This window comes from Mizuhopecten yessoensis, unplaced genomic scaffold (genome assembly GCF_002113885.1).
Source record: "Mizuhopecten yessoensis strain PY_sf001 unplaced genomic scaffold, ASM211388v2 scaffold1775, whole genome shotgun sequence".
NCBI classification, from domain to species: Eukaryota; Metazoa; Mollusca; class Bivalvia; order Pectinida; family Pectinidae; genus Mizuhopecten; species Mizuhopecten yessoensis.
The window spans coordinates 68371-86238 of NW_018404215.1; the positions used below are offsets into that span (position 1 = coordinate 68371).

At 38.4% G+C, this 17868-nt stretch overlaps 1 protein-coding gene across 3 annotated transcripts in view; it reads right to left on the reverse strand.

The window, feature by feature from the left end:
- The window catches only part of LOC110440541 (coiled-coil domain-containing protein 78-like), a 43758-nt gene that overhangs the window by 7048 nt on the left and 18842 nt on the right, over nt 1-17868 (reverse strand). For all 3 annotated transcript variants that reach the window (XM_021483695.1, XM_021483679.1, XM_021483688.1), the window contains 14 exons: nt 17129-17325; nt 16084-16258; nt 15753-15884; nt 15116-15247; nt 14261-14347; nt 12788-12967; nt 12393-12566; nt 11352-11402; nt 10796-10884; nt 9384-9462; nt 8978-9103; nt 7586-7782; nt 5601-5775; nt 4625-4656 (listed from right to left, as the gene is read on the reverse strand). In XM_021483695.1, coding sequence (XP_021339370.1) covers nt 4625-4656; nt 5601-5775; nt 7586-7782; nt 8978-9103; nt 9384-9462; nt 10796-10884; nt 11352-11402; nt 12393-12566; nt 12788-12967; nt 14261-14347; nt 15116-15247; nt 15753-15884; nt 16084-16258; nt 17129-17325 — 1826 coding nt within the window. The remainder of the gene's footprint in view (nt 1-4624; nt 4657-5600; nt 5776-7585; nt 7783-8977; nt 9104-9383; nt 9463-10795; nt 10885-11351; nt 11403-12392; nt 12567-12787; nt 12968-14260; nt 14348-15115; nt 15248-15752; nt 15885-16083; nt 16259-17128; nt 17326-17868) is intronic.

The following is a 17868-nucleotide window of genomic DNA, read 5'->3' on the forward strand; positions in this document are numbered from 1 at the left end:
GCTAACCTAAATTGAATTACTTCCAATGGAAATTAAACAAATGTTGGTCCAAAATGTGATTTCCCTATATAAACTATAGTAAAGTTTACCCCCTCCCCAGGGGAAAACGTGAGACCCCAGGGTCAAGAAATTCACAAATTTTGTAAAGCACCTTAAGACCCTTCCATCTATGAAGAGTATTTGATTCTACCATATCTGGGTCTTGAGAAGAAGATTTTTGAAATTTTGACCTTTGTCCATGGAAGGTTCCTGCAAAATTTCATTGATATTGGTTCAGTGGTTTTGGAGAAGGAGTCGAAAATGTAAATTGTTTACGGACGCACGACGGACGACGGACGACGGACGACGGACGACGACTGACAAAAGGCGATCGCAATAGGTCACTTGAGACTTTGTCTCAGGTGACCTAAAAATGTTTTAAACAAAGGGGCATAACTACATCTATATAAATACTCTATTCTATACTGTATTCACATCCATCTTTATGCAAGTGTTCTGTGTAACAAGTATCATTCAAATTGGGAGAATTTGTAAAAACATTTGTTTCTTTAATCCAAGGGAAGAAACTCAATTAACTTCAACCTATTGACGTTATTTACACCCCTTCAATACTCCAACCTATTGACTTTATTTACACCCCTTCAAACTCCAATCTATTCGACTTTATTTACACCCCTTCAATACTCCAATCTATTGACTTTATTTACACCCCCCTTCAATACACCAATCTATTTACGTTATATACACCCCTTCAATACTCCAATCTATTGACTTTATTTACACCCCTTCAATACTCCAATCTATTGACTTTATTTACACCCCTTAAATACTCCAATCTATTGACTTTATTTACACCCCCCTTCAATACACCAATCTATTTACGTTATATACACCCCTTCAATACTCCAATCTATTGACTTTATTTACACCCCTTCAATACTCCAATCTATTGACTTTATTTACACCCCTTAAATACTCCAATCTATTGACTTTATTTACACCCCCCTTCAATACACCAATCTATTTACGTTATATACACCCCTTCAATACTCCAACCTATTGACTTTATTTACACCCCTTCAATACTCCACTCTATTGACTTTATTACACCCCTTCAATACTCCAACCTATTGACTTTATTTACACCCCTCCAATACTCCAATCTATTGACTTTATTTACACCCCTTCAATAATCCAATCTATTGACTTTATTTACACCCCTTCAATACTCCAACCTATTGACGTTATTTACACCCCTTCAATACTCCAATCTATTGACTTTATTTACACTCCTTCAATACTCCAATCTACTGAGGTCAATTACACCCCTTCAATATTCCAATCTATTGACTTTATTTACACCCCTTCAATACTCCAATCTATTGAAGTTATTTTCACCCCTTCAATACTCCAATCTATTGACTTTATTTACACTCCTTCAATACTCCAATCTACTGAGGTCAATTACACCCCTTCAATATTCCAATCTATTGACTTTATTTACACCCCTTCTATACTCCAATCTATTGAAGTTATTTTCACCCCTTCAATACTCCAATCTATTGACTTTATTTACACCCCTTCAATACTCCAACCTATTGACTTTATTTACACCCCTTCAATACTCCAATCTATTTATGCTATTTACACCCCTTCAATACTCCAATCTATTGAGGTTAATTACACCGCTTCAATACTCCAATCTATTGACTTTATTTACACCCCTTCAATACTCCAATCTATTGAAGTTATTTTCACCCCTTCAATACTCCAATCTATTGACTTTATTTACACCCCTTCAATACTCCAATCTATCTATGCTATTTACACCCCTTCAATACTTCAACCTATTGACGTTATTAACACCCCTTCAATACTCCAATCTATTGACGTTATTTTCACCCCTTCAATACTCCAATCTATTGACTTTATTTACACCCCCCTTCAATACTCCAATCTATTTACATTATTTACACCCCTTCAATACTCCAATCTATTGACTTTATTTACACTCCTTCAATACTCCAATCTACTGAGGTCAATTACACCCCTTCAATATTCCAATCTATTGACTTTATTTACACCCCTTCAATACTCCAATCTATTTATGCTATTTACACCCCTTCAATACTCCAATCTATTGACTTTATTAACATCCCTTAAATACTCCAAGCTATTGACTTTATTCACATCACTTCAATATAAATCTCATGTGTACTACGCATGATTCAAATCAGTGCAGTACTTTGGGAGGGATAGCTTGAACAATGTTGTAACTATACAGGCTGACAGTATACCCTCCCACAACTTCATCCCAGAGGTATAGTTACAGCCCCTGATTCCAGTATACACTCCCACAACTTCATCCCGGAGGTATAATTACAGCCCCTGATTCCGGTATACCCTCCCACAACTTCATCCAGGAGGAATAATTACAGCCCCTGATTCCAGTATACCCACCCAGCCCCCCACAACGTAATCCAGGAGGAATAATTACAGCCCCTGATTCCAGTATACCCTCCCACAACTTCGTCCCGGAGGTATAATTACAGCCCCTGATTACAGTATACCCTCCCACAACTTTGTCCCTGAGGTATAGTTACAGCCCCTGATTCCAGTATACCCTCCAACAAGTTCATCCCGGAGGTATAGTTACAGCCCCTGATTCCAGTATACCCTCCAACAAGTTCGTCCCGGAGGTATAGTTACAGCCCCTGATTCCAGTATACCCACCCAGCCCCCCACAACTTAATCCAGGAGGTATAATTACAGCCCCTGATTCCAGTATACCCTCCCACAACTTCATCCCGGAGGTATAGTTACAGCCCCTGATTCCAGTATACCCTCCCAACACATGGTCACGGAGGTATAGTTACAGCCCCTGATTCCAGTACACCCTCCCACAACTTCGTCCCACAGGTATAATTACCTCCCCTGATTCCAGTATACCCTCCCACAACTTCGTCCCGGAGGTATAATTACAGCCCCTGATTACAGTATACCCTCCCACTACTTTGTCCCTGAGGTATAGTTACAGCCCCTGATTCCAGTATGCTCTTGCACAACTTCATCCCGGAGGTATAATTACAGCCCCTGATTCCAGTGTACCCTTGCACAACTTCATCCCGGAGGTATAATTACAGCCCCTGATTCCAGTGTACCCTTGCACAACTTCATCCCGGAGGTATAATTACAGCCCCTGATTCCAGTGTACTCTTGCACAACTTCATCCCGGAGGTATAATTACAGCCTCTGATTCCAGTACAGCCTCCCACAACTTCGTCCCAGAGGTATAGTTACAGCCCCTGATTCCAGTATACCCTCCCACAACTTTGTCCCTGAGGTATAGTTACAGCCCCTGATTCCAGTACAGCCTCCCACAACTTCGTCCCAGAGGGATAGTTACAGCCCCTGATTCCAGTATCCTCTTGCACAACTTCATCCAGGAGGTATCAGTACAGCCCCTGATTCCAGTATACTCTCGCACAACTTCATCCAGGAGGTATAGTTACAGCCCCTGATTCCAGTACAGCCTCCCGCAACTTCGTCCCAGAGGTATAGTTACAGCCCCTGATTCCAGTATACTCTTCCACAACTTCATCCAGGAGGTATAATTACAGCCCCTGATTCCAGTATACTCTTGCACAACTTCATCACGGAGGTATAGTTACAGGCCCTGATTCCAGTATACCCTCCCACAACTTCATCCCGGAGGTATAATTACAGCCCCTGACTCCAGTATACCCTCCCACAACTTCATCCAGGAGGTATAATCACAGCCCCTGATTCCAGTATACCCTCCCACAACTTCATCCAGGAGGTATAATCACCGCCACTGATTCCAGTATACCCTCCCACAACTTCATCCAGGAGGTATAGTTACAGCCCCTGATTCCAGTATACCCTCCCACAACTTCATCCCTGAGGTATAATTACAGCCCCGGGCACTGCATCACACTGGGGATTTCCAATACAACAGACATCATAATAGAAATGATGGTATAATCATCAATAGAAAATCACCATGCATCCAAGGTGTTATGCAATGAATGAACAGAGGCATGAAAAGTGAGAATCCTGCATGATGGTCACGGCACCAGTTTGTTGTAGGACGAGGATTAGTGATAAAAATAGTGCCATCGCTGGGGCTCGAACCTGCGACCTTTGGCTCTACCACTGAGCTGAAGGGAAATTCCCTACAGCTGACGCTTATAAGACATTGCATTGACCACAGCAAATCACTAGGGGGACGACAAAGATTTTGTATAACCAGTAAATTGACCTTCACTGCAGCACCGTGAAACGTGAACTTTTCAGCAGTACAACATTACCTAACATAATTAGTTGAGAAATAAAAATAAGAGAGTGAGGACAATGTTCTTATAAATATAGCAACAGTTACCTTGACCTGAAGCACAGGGCACTGAAATGCAAATTTGTCTCAGGTATATATGTGAAAATGGGCAGAACCCTCTATCCACTCAAACGTTGTTGCAAGGGGCTAACAACATTAATATATAAAAGCTGCCAGTAATATCATAACACAATGATGTTTTTTCTGATCTTTTGATTTCTGTACTCTACCAATGAAATGTATGGCCCTAATGATACATCCTCAACTCACCTTCCTGAATCCTCGCCGTAATCACCTCCAAACTATAAGGAAAGATACAAATGCATATAAATTATTTGACTTGATATTGTCACAATATAACTGTACTCCTTACAAAGTTTAACGCTTTAAAACATGATGACATATTTCAAAACAATATTTATATACAACAAAAACGATGAAAAAACAGTTTACCTGTTTATTACAATTCGAGATATTTAAATGAGGCAGATAGCAAGATAAAAGAAAATACAAACTTATACTTTGGCGTATCAGGGGCTACTCACTCAACACAATAAGCTAACTATATACAATACTACAAAAACAAACATGTACTGACGAGGTAGCCTCCTAAGCAAAGAAAGAGGCCACAAGGAAAAACAAAAAATATATTCTCAGCAATATATTTTAAGTAGGCCAGACAATTAACTCTTGAGCGATTCAAGACAGGCCGAAAGTAAATATCTAGTGAAAGTTCTTGAGCGATTCAAGACAGTATACATGTAGATATCTAGAGAAAACCCTTGAGCGATTCAAGAGCTGCATATAAGATAGAACGTTCTTGAGCGATTCAAGACAGTATACATGTAGATATCTAGAGCAAACCCTTGAGCGATTCAAGAGCTGCATATAAGATAGAAAATTCTTGAGCGATTCAAGACAGTATACATGTAGATATCTAGAGCAAACCCTTAAGCGATTCAAGAGCTGCATATAAGATACTCATATATATAAGCAGTAAAGAAAGCTTTTAAGCGATTTAAAAGCAGAGAGCTTTGCCTTGAGCGATTCAAGAGAGGCAAACTGACCACCAGACTTAAGCGATTTAAGAGCTTTAAAACCATTATGCAAAAACAATTTACAGTCTCATATTTTAGATTGTGTCAATTGTTGGCAGGAAAAGTATGCAGTCAGACATTTGCTAATGGCAAACAACAGAAGCCTTGAGGTGTGTAAAGCTCCCCTACAAATACATTTCAGTGCCTACCTTGGTTTTTAGATTGGATGCGTTATGTTTGGCTTTACTGAGCTCTGTTTTCAATCTCGCTATCTCCCTCAGGTTTGCGGAGGTCATCTCCGAGTCTGTCATACTAATCTCCTGTTCGTCAGGACCCATGTCCAGATCATCTATGCCTCTCTGCTCACACATAAGTCGTAGGTATCTGAAAAACAGAATGTGTAACCAATAGGATTAATGCAATGAGCCAAACTGGGATGTAAACTCATATCCTGCAAACTTAAGACAAATTACCAACTTAACTATCAGATAATCAGTGAATGACATAGTCCAGATCTGGTACATGTTGTAATAAATATTATATCAAACACATTATTGCTTTTATAATACAAGACGAAACAAATACAAAAAATACACAGCTTGATCTGTATACAAAACAATTTACCATTGTTTTAAATCCCTGGCAGTTTACACGTTCTTAACAATAGGAGATCAAACCCTGCCTACCTGAGCCCACCAGGATTCAAAGTCTGTCAACTGCTCTGAACTTCATCGGGACTGTCATCTCTAGATCTGTCATAACTAACATGCCTGTATCAACTCACCTGTAGTGTATAAATATCTCTGACTCGTATCTCCCTTCTTACTGACACACCTGTATCAACTCACCTGTAGTGTATCAATATCTCTGACTGGAATCTCCCTTCTTACTGACACACATGTATCAACACACCTGAAGTGTATAAATATCTCTGACTAGTATCTCCCTTCTTACTGACACACCTCTATCAACTCACCTGTAGTGTATAAATATCTCCGACTGGTATCTCCCTTCTTACTGACACTCCTGTATCAACTCACCTGTAGTGTATAAATATCTCCGACTGGTATCTCCCTTCTTACTGACACACCTGTATCAACTCACCTGAAGTGTATAAATATCTCAGAATGGTATCTCCCTTCTTACTGACACACATGTATCAACTCACCTGTAGTGTATAAATATCTCTGACTGGTATCTCCCTTCTTACTGACACACATGTATCAACTCACCTGAAGTGTATAAATATCTCTGACCGGTATCTCCCTTCTTACTGACACACCTGTATCAACTCACCTGAAGTGGATAAATATCTCTGACTGGTATCTCCCTTCTTACTGACACCCCTGTATCAACTCACCTGTAGTGTATAAATATCTCAGACAGGTATCACCCTTATTACTGACACACATGTATCAACTCACCTGAAGTGTATAAATATCTCTGACTGGTATCTCAATTCTTACTGACACACCTGTATCAACTCACCTGTAGTGTATAAATATCTCAGACTGGTATCACCCTTATTACTGACACACATGTATCAACTCACCTGTAGTGTATAAATATCTCTGACTGGTATCACCCTTATTACTGACACACCTGTATCAACTCACCTGAAGTATTAATATCTCTGACTGGTATCTCAATTCTTACTGACACACCTGTATCAACTCACCTGTAGTGTTTAAATATCTCTGACTGGTATCACCCTTCTTACTGACACACATGTATCAACTCACCTGTAGCGTATAAATATATCTGACTGGTATCTCCCTTCTTACTGACACACCTGTATCAACTCACCGGAAGTGTATAAATATCCCTGACTGGGATCTCCCTTCTTACTGACACACCTGTCTCAACTCACCTGAAGTGTATAAATATATCTGACTGGTATCTCCCTTCTTACTGACACACCTGTATCAACTCACCTGAAGTGTATAAATATCTCTGACCGGTATCTCCCTTCTTACTGACACACATGTATCAACTCACCTGAAGGGTATAGGTATCTGATCAGTACTGGTATCTCCCTCGTAATTAACACACCTGTATCAACTCACCTGTAGTGTATAAATATCCCTGACTGGTATCTCAATTCTTACTGACACACCTGTATCAACTCACCTGAAGTGTATAAATATCCCTGACTGGTATCTCCCTTCTTACTGACACACCTGTATCAACTCACCTGTAGTGTATAAGTAGTTCCTCGTATTTGTGAATGAGGTGTTTCTGTCTTTCTCGGTACTGTTGTGCCGCCTTACTCAACTGTTCCTCGCGTTCTTTGTGTGACCTTGTAATGTCCTTCACCATCTTGTCCATGTACTCCCGCATCTGCGTGGCTGACCGTCCGTCTGGTATACCACTGCCCTTGTCCACATACTCCTGGAAATGGACAAAAGCAGCAAGAAGAACGTTACTTTATTCACATAAAAAGAGGTTACTTATACATAAAACATTTTCTATGATACAAACTCAAGACAACATGGTTAGTTCTATGTTTTATAAGTGTAATTCACCCTCTTTATGCTGACTTTGCCTCTAGATGTATACCATAAACAAGAGCATGGGTTTAAAGACTAAGGTGAGGGAGAGTATTAAGGTAGAGAAGGACACTAGAGGCAAAACAAAATCTAGACAATGATTTTTTTGTAACTTCGCATATATTGTTCTTTGGGGTGTACCTAACAAAATAACAAAATTTGAGAATAGATTTCCAGGCTATTTTTTTAAAATATTCTTTGAAAGAGTTACCCCCCTTTGAAATCAACTGGCTTAGGTAAAATTTCGCATTTTTTTTTATTGTAAAGTCGAAAGGAAAAAATTGTGTCAATGAATTATTTTTTAAATTGGTATATAAAATAACTTACATGCATCTTTTAACTAAAGGTGCGATTGATTCTTAAATTTGCATTGGTTTTGCAGCAGCCATGTTTTTGTAATATTATTTTATCCTTTCAGGTAACCTTCTTTAGGTTTAAAGGAGGCTGCATCTGTTTTGAATATTCAAAAAGTTGGCATTTGACCTCAAAGCGAAATCATCATTTCATCGGTTAATAATCCTTGATCAATATAGTCTCATCTTTCACAATAATCAGACATAAGACTTGGAAAGGATATATATCTTATTTCAATCAACAATAATTATTAAAAACAATATATATTTAACCTTGGTTTTTGACCTCATGTTAAAAGGATTGTCCAACCAATTTATATATCATTGAGTGTTTGGTCATGTGAAACCTGTCCATCTCTTCCTTAACCCCTATCAAAAGTTAACGTCTCACAGGAAAATTAGGCCAAATCATTTGACTTGACAAACCAATGCTACTGAAGTTTTAGGCAAGGAGAGCTAATAAAGGAAGATATTTCTTACACAAGTCCCAGGTGATTAAAAGAAGCCTACATTGTTAAGTTAGAGCCAAACCCTAATTATCTAGATTATTCTAAATCAGGTCTTCTGCCTTAATAAATTGTTTTAGTAGCTGGTTATCTAAACACCCCTAGTGTTTGAACCATTTATACCCGGATATATCTCATTTTGGGTTTGGATAATTAGCTTTCTACTGTACATACTTACCGAGATATCCTCAACGTATTTGATGAGTCGTGATCTGTAATCTTCACCAAGATCCTTCACCTTGTGCTGTAGACGATTGTTCAACAACTCCAGTTGTTCCTTGTCACCGCGCAACACAATCAGTGACTGAAATAAGGAGACAAAAATACCTTGTTTAGAGATTCAACATGCGATCTGACCAGGAAGAGTTGAAAAATAAAAGATTTTGATGAGGTAAAGTGAGAAAATATTAATTGGACAATAGCCCATCTTAATGGCAGAGAAATAAAGATAATTGCGAGGAAAAAATAAAACTACAAGAAAGAGAAAAGCTTTCAATTTACTGTGATCTATCAGAGTAAGTCATACTGAGAAAGATATACACCCATGTGTTAGTGTACAATTAATATTTGTGAGTTTATATTACCGCATTCATCTCTGCCATTTTCTTCTGTCTGTCTCTTGCCAAGTTCCTGGAATCATTCAGCTCCTTCTGTAGAGTAGTTCTGTGTGCAGCACAAAACAAATGGATCAATGCACTGAGGTTACAGGAGGTCAACACATAGAGGTCAACACACTGAGGTCAACACACAGAGGTTAACACACAGAGGTCAACACACAGAGGTCATTACACAGAGGTCAACACACTGAGATCACTGCATAAGGGTCATACTCAGCAATTGTATATATATTGTAATAGGGTGGGGATCTCAAATGTTATGACCCAGGGATAAAGTCCCTAAGGGCAGGAGTAGACCCCTAAGCTGATTCTGGTAGAATGATTGTGCCCAGCAATTGAATATATGGTTATCAAGTGGAGATCTCAATGGTTTCAATGTTATAACCCAGGGACTAAGTCTCCAAGGGTGAGGCCAGTCCCTGGCACCATCCTGGTAGCTTTAAATATGTATTTGTCTGTTAACAATCCACAGCTGCATATATGGTTAATGGGTAGGGATCTCATCGATTTAAATGCCCTATAGAATAAGTTTTCAAGAGGCCAGATCCCATGGCTATCCTGGTAGCATATGTGTATTTGCCTCTTTATGCCCAGGAATTGTATATATGGTTATAAGGTGGATCTCCACTGTTTCCGTGTTGTGACCCAGAAACTGAAACAGATTCCCTAGCGGTTCAAGTGCCTGACCATCTATAATCACTAACTCTCCAACACTGGATTGCAGTTTGAGGCCTATGCTGGGCAGTTGCAAGGTACTGGCCGCAGCTGGATGGTTTTTCTCTGGGCACACTCATTTACCTCCACCATCTCTTTATACTCAGCAATTGTATATATGGTTTTTTGGTTGGGATCTTAATAATAAGTCAAAACCCCCTTTTGCCCCACAGTACCCCTCTGCCCTTGGGGTCAGCCCTTTAACTGGTACAATTATGTCCCCTGTACAGTTTGGAATACCTACCACCTGAGAATATTTTCAACCAAATATGACTAATATCCATCTGAGTTCAGAGAAGAAGTCGCTTAAAACAATATGGCCAAATTACCCCTTTTTGGCCTCGCTCCTAAGCCCCTCCATGGAGTTCCCACCACCCAAGAATGCTTCCAATAAAATACGGTTGATATCCATGTTTAAGTTCCAAAGAAGAAGTCAATTAAAGTAATACGGCAAAATTACCATATCAGCCCGTCCATCTCTACAATTGTTAATTCTCGACACGACACCTAGGTCAAATTGCTTCCAGTCAATCAAATTTGGTTAAATTCCAAAGAGTGGTTATGAAGAAGAAGTTGTATGAAGAACTTGTTGACAGACAGATGCCACGGTACAGCATAAACTCACCTTGATGTTTCTAATCAGGCGGGCTAAAATGAAAACTTACAATTTGGATTCAAACTTCCTAAATTCATCACCATGGTCCTGTTTCATCCTCTCCAAATCTTTGTCATATCGCTTCTTGTTGTTAAACAACTGGCAAGACAAAGACAACATGTATAATATCACAGTACAAGTATCATATGTAACGGGGACAATAAACTAAAAGGCGCTCAGAGGTCAGTCCTGGTAATATATGGTATACATTTTAAGTTTGAGTGTGTTCATCCTATCAGAACCTTGAGTTATTACCAAGACATGAATTTATTTATGATCTAATTATCAGTAACTGTGACCTTGACCTTAATGTCATACTCCCTAAAATGATATGTCGTTCTTAAATGATGATCAACACATATGTGAAGTTTGGAAGCATTTAGGAGACCAGAACTTGATCATACAGAATAGATTTTGTGAACAGAAACATAGACAGACTAAGTGACTTGGCATTTCAAAACAGGACTGTAGTACTACTGGTGTTCAATGTGAGGATACATCATGGTCAACAATTGTTTGGTCTCTTTAACGAGCATTACACAGACTGTCTGCAAAACATAACTTACAGAGTCTTCTACGTTAGCTCGATCCGTCTGTGTACCAAGTATTTCATCAGTCTGAAAAATAACCAAATCAGCATGGTAAAGTTCTTAAACACTTAAAAGTTATTAAACATATAAAGGCTTTCCACTGATTTATAGTTTTGATGTTAAGTTAGTAATTTCATTTTATTAATTAAACTTTTATTAATTTCATGTTTAACATGATTATGATAAAAGATGAGGCATTTTTTTTACCAAATCCCCACATATGTTTCTCCTGTGGGACCACTATATTTAGTCTGATGTCACAAAGTATTGTGCTGTAGCACTCGTTTGTGTTGTCAAAGTTTACATGAGAGATACAAGGTAGTGACATGTATATCAATCTATGGGTGAAACACTTAAGGAAACCCACTCCTTGCTTCTTTATCCAAATGCATAACACCTCAGGAAATTTCCAGTATTAATTGGAAAATGAAATGATGGATTAAGTATGATAAATGGGGGATAGGAAAACTTAAAAAATATCTTTTACTTTCTTCTCAGATAAAACTTCATGGGACATCCCTTTGAATTTTATTGCTATTACAACCTCTTCATTTGTCTCGACATTGAATTATCTCCCTTCAATATAACCCCTTAAATTTTATTCAAAGTCTTATGGTCATATTTGAAGTTTGATTCCTTATAAGCAAGTTTACTTAACAAATAAACAAATGACATTTATACATATGTAAATTTAGACACAAAATTTCACTTTTGACACCACCAAATTAACTTTCATACATATTTATACTATAGATATATTTCTGATACAGGACCCACATGTCTTCTTCCTGAGACACTTGGATACCAGCCCATTTACAGCTGCTGTCAAGGCTGTACAGGGCAAGCCAGTGTCATTTCTTGACCGTGATCTTTCCTTGAATTTCGATCATGCTTGTTTTAAACCAATACCATGTTTACCATTTGACAATCTAAATATTACTGTGGTATTCATTGACTGTAGTTATCTTGTAAGTATTTGACTTTGATGGTAAGACTTGACCTTGACCTATAACTCACCTTGACCCTGCCTGAGGAGTTTTTGATGACAAGGGCTTTGACCCTGCTGATCTCAGCATCTGGGTCACCCACATTACTGTCTCCACCCGACACGATGAGTAGTTTCTTCATGAGGGCCGCCTTGGCATTGACCAGGTTGAGGACCTCTATGCTAAGTTCTTCATTCTTTTTTGTCTGTGGGAACAAATAAATTATTCAATTTTCATTTTTATACCTCCCAAATTGAAGAGTTATGAACTTACAAAGGTTTTATGCACACGAAGACAGGAATGAAGCATTCACATATTATTTGCTGAAATATAATCTAATGAAAAAAACACCTTAGGAGAATACATGTAGACAGATCCTGAGATCCCTAACTTTGGTAAAGTAAATAAAACAAATTCCATTATTACCTCTTTATCATGCTCTCTAACCAATGCCAGATAGTTTGTCTTCAGGACCACATATTCATCTGCTAAATCCTTTCTGTCTTTTTCCATCTCTACCACTCTGTCTTTTGCAAATCTTGCTCCCTTCACCGACCTATCTCTTTCATTCTCTGCCTCCATCACCGCCCTTTGCAGTAACAGGATCTGGTTGAGGAGAAATAACAAAAAGCATATCATACTAGCACAGTACTTTCTGCTGATCAGATGGTTTGATCAGAGATTGAGATAGTTGGTTTCTACGTCAAATTCACATTCTACTTCCATAATCAATTGCATATTACAAATGAAACTGCATTTTCAATTTCTTTGGTCAAAACATCTTACATGTGTTTTCAAATGCCATACACATTCAACTGTTTACAGTAAAATCTTGTTCATTCAGCCATCTCTAATCTCCGGTTTTCCTACTATCTAGTTGTCCTACTATTTGGTTGTCCTACTAGCTGGTTGTCCTACTATCTTGTTGTCTTACTATCTAGTTGTCTTACTATCTGGTTGTCCTACTATCTGGTTGCCCTGCTTTTTGGTTGTCCTACTATTTGGTTATTCTATCTAGTTGTCCTACTATCTAGTTGTCCTACTATCTGGTTGTCTTACTATCTGGTTGTCCTACTGTTTGGTTGTCCTACTATCTGGTTGTCCTACTATCTGGTTGTCCTACTATCTGGTTGTCATGCTATCTGGTTATCTTATCTGGTTGTCCTACTATCTAGTTATCCTATCTAGTTGTCCCACTATTTGGTTGTCATACTAGCTGGTTGTTCTACTATGTAGTTGTCCTACTATCTAGTTGTTCTACTATCTGGTTGTCTTACTATCCAGTTGTCCAACTAGCTGGTTAACCTATCTAGTTGTCCTACTCTCTGGTTGTCCTCTTATCTTGTTGTCCTACAATCCGGTTGTCCTACTATCTGGTTGTCCTACTCTCTTGTTGTCCTACTCTTTCATTGTATCTGTTTGTCCTACTATCCGGGTGTCCTACTCTCTGGTTGTCCTACTATCTGGTTGTCCTACTATCCAATTGTCTTACTAATCGGTTGTCCTAGTATCTTGTTGTCCTACTATCCAGTTGTCATACTATATGGGTGACCTACTCTCTGGTTGTCCTACTATCTGGTTGTATCTGGGTGTCCTACTATTTGGTTGTCATACACTCCAGTTGTCCTACTATCTGGTTGTATCTGGGTGTCCTACTATTTGGTTGTCATACAATCCAGTTGTCCTACAATCCAGTTGTCCTACAATCTGGTTGTCCTACTATCTGGTTGTCCCACTATCCAGCCCAGTGGAATCAATTAACACTTTTCCTTATAAATTGTGCCAGTAACCCAGCTGGATCACGATTCCAGACTCTTTCGCTGATAACAAAAGTGGCTAATTATTGACTCTCCACAGTGGTTGATGATCTACATTGTTCTTGCTTTGTAACTAACTGACCTTGTTATTGAGCTCAAACTTTGTCGCCTCAGCCTCTTCCCTCAGTTTGTTGTTTTCTATCTGCATTTCAACTAGAGACTGAGAAACCTGCATAAAACAACAGCAAGTTAATACAGAGGTGGTCAAAATTAAACACACTGGTCAAAATACTTGGTGGTCAGTCTGATATTACATGTATATATAAATACTGATCTAATGACTGATCCTTACTGATAAAAGACGATATATTAAGAAGTACATGTAGTAGGATAAACCCTTATCTTTGTCTAATTAATACTTGTATACAGTAAAACATGCCTATCGCAAAACCATGCTTCAGACCAAATCAAATTTGTGTCCCTTGGAAAGTGTCTCATGATCTTTAAATTCTTTCACAAAAGATAACTATGACGAAACAATTTTGTATGGCCCTTGGGATTGTCATAAATATGTGTTTGCTCTATAAATACAAATTTCTTAGGTCCCCTGGGCTTTATTGTAAAGATGTTTTACTTAAGAAAAAACTAATTTCTCAGGTCCCCTGGAATTTATTATTAACATATTTTTGCTGTAGACAACTAATTTCTCGGGGACTGTAAATGATATGTCTGTTGTTACGAGATACATGGTACTATGTCAACGTTATTAAGAAAAACTATAAAATGTCAGTGAGCTATGAATGCCCCCTTGCCCGTGGTTGACCTATAAATAGCAACAGCGAACTTTTGGCCTTGACCTTAGGACCCTGAAATATGACCTCATCAAAGATATTCTAATACTTGACCTTTGTACGACCTTTTATAAATATCTGTTTGGTAATGACCTACTCTTGACCTTTACCCTGTGATCTTTGTTTTCTAACCCTTGCCCTCTCACCTTAAGTTTTTCCTCCTCTGTCAGCAGCAGTTGCTGAGACAGGTCCGTCTTGGTGGTGGCCATGTTGCCAAACTTGTTCTGGACAGAATCATATCGATTCCGTAGCCTTTCATTTTCATCCTTCAGCCTCAGCTGTTAAATAGAGATTACATGAAGTTAAGATTTTTATAATACTGTAAATTAATCATAACATAAAGAGTATTTTTTACATATGATTTATGATAAGTTCTAGCTAGTTTCTTCAAAGTCAAATGGAATAGGAAGGAATGTGAGGTTGTTTTTCCATATGTTCCAAAAGCAAAATCATGTTTATTTAGTTCAGATGAGAAAACGCCATGAACTAGTTTTTAATGTATTTTTTCTTCTGAGTCACAATGGATGATATTACACATTTTACTTATTGTAAAGATATAAATAACGGTGTAATTGCACTTCAAAGCAACATGATTACAAGATAAAAATTAATACCTTGATATACTGCCACTGTTTTTCCAGTAACATTTTGATATTTTGAGGAGGTTTGACAAGGAAAGGGAAGGAGTTTGAAATATTTTGTTAGAGGTGGTACTATTTATTTTTTAAGAAAACATATTTTTAGCCAGTATCTGTGATTTAATAACTGCCTATCATATCATACATTATCCGTCTGCAGTTGCCGGATGGTCTCCTGGATGTCATTGAGGTTGGTGATCTTTGACATCGGTGACGGGCCGACACCCCCCTGGTGCTGGAGGTCAAGGATGCGGGCTCGGTATTGTGTGATCAAATTCTGAATGTAAAATTATTACAAGGTATAAAATCCCTCTCAACTTTAAAAATAAGTTTACCCTGTGTTTAAATACCTTATGTAAACTCTCTAATTATTACACCACTTGAATGCATTTCAGTGTCCACAAAAAAATGGTTAATTTCCAATGAGAAAGAGGCCAAAGACAGCTCAAATGACAAAGATAGCTCTAATGATATACCTGGGCAAAACTATCGTTGATGAGTGGAAAGTTCTTCACTTGTGACACCCGGGTACAAAACGTCAGAATAGAGGACAGATTTCTTTGGTCTGTATGCGGTTTTAGACATAGAATAGCTCGCGTTTTGAAATTTCCTCCAAGTTCCTCTCTCAGCAGCTGGGTCAGTTTAGATTCACTGCAAGGAAAGAAAAGGTTTGTAGGAGTAGCTGTTCAAAAGAGATTTAACCCCATTTCCCCATTTCGACACTACCTCTCTGTCCCCCAGGGGACAATTAACATCCTTTGTTTATTCAACATTGAATCCCACAGGTCCAGAGATGCTTCTTACAAAAAGAGAGTAAAATCTCTTGAATCATCCTTGAGGTGTCGTCTTTTAAATATTTACCCCCACCTATTCCTTCTCCTTCAAGTATTAGTTTTAGTCCTTAAATTCTAGTTAACTTATCCAGATATGATAAACCAATCAGTACAGGGGTTGTTTGCAATCAACCTTACCCATAGCTGATGACCCAATCTGTTAAGGAATTGTGGGAAATCAACCTTACCCATAGCTGATGACCCAATCTGTTAAGGAATTGTGGGAAATCAACCTTACCCATAGCTGATGACCCAATCTGTTAAGGAATTGTGGGAAATCAACCTTACCCATAGCTGATGACCCAATCTGTTAAGGAATTGTGGGAAATCAACCTTACCCATAGCTGATGACCCAATCTGTTAAGGAATTGTGGGAAATCAACCTTACCCATAGCTGATGACCCAATCTGTTAAGGAATTGTGGGAAATCAACCTTACCCATAGCTGATGACCCAATCTGTTAAGGAATTGTGGGAAATCAACCTTACCCATAGCTGATGACCCAATCTGTTAAGGAATTGTGGGAAATCAACCTTACCCATAGCTGATGACCCAATCTGTTAAGGAATTGTGGGAAATCAACCTTACCCATAGCTGATGACCCAATCTGTTAAGGAATTGTGGGAAATCAACCTTACCCATAGCTGATGACCCAATCTGTTAAGGAATTGTGGGAAATCAACCTTACCTGTAATTGATAACCCGGTCAGGGTAAGGGTTGTGGGCCAGCGATGTGACAGTTGCGTTGAGGGCTATTAGGGCCTTGCTCAAACTAGCCCCTTCACGTTGGCGTAGATCTGTGGGGTCGTCTGTTAGCTTCTCCAGTCCTGGTAACTCAACAATGGTGAAGCGTGACTTGTTGGGCTGTGGGTTATCGCCTACAGTCTAAAAGTACAGACACTTTATTTCAACCTCCTGTGTATTTCAAGAGTAATGACACACAATTTCTCCTAATAGACATCCTGTTTCAAGATTAATCCAGGAACCTATGAACTCTGTTAGTTGAATTTCATAAAACAGCCTGGAAGATATTTTTGCAATTTTCTTTAATCATTTTACTTGTTGAATCCTTTTCTCAGGAACCTCATTTTATTTCAAAATTATTTTTCTCGGTGCTAAGCACAGAACAACCATAAGATGTTTTAAATATGATTCAAAACATGTTTTTGTCTGATGTTAAAAACATGTTTATGCATGTCTGATGTTAAAAACTGCTTTTCCAATTGAATGTATTAGGCAAATATATCATACACATCCCATCAAGACAGTGTTTATGTCATTATTTGATTTTTTCACTAGACAGATGACTGTTATAAAGAGAGAAGAAACCCAATGTTATTTCAGACTCTGATGAGTCATGAACTACTCTTTATGATGAGTCATGTGATGAGCCATGAACTGCTCTTTATGATGAGTCATGAACTGCTC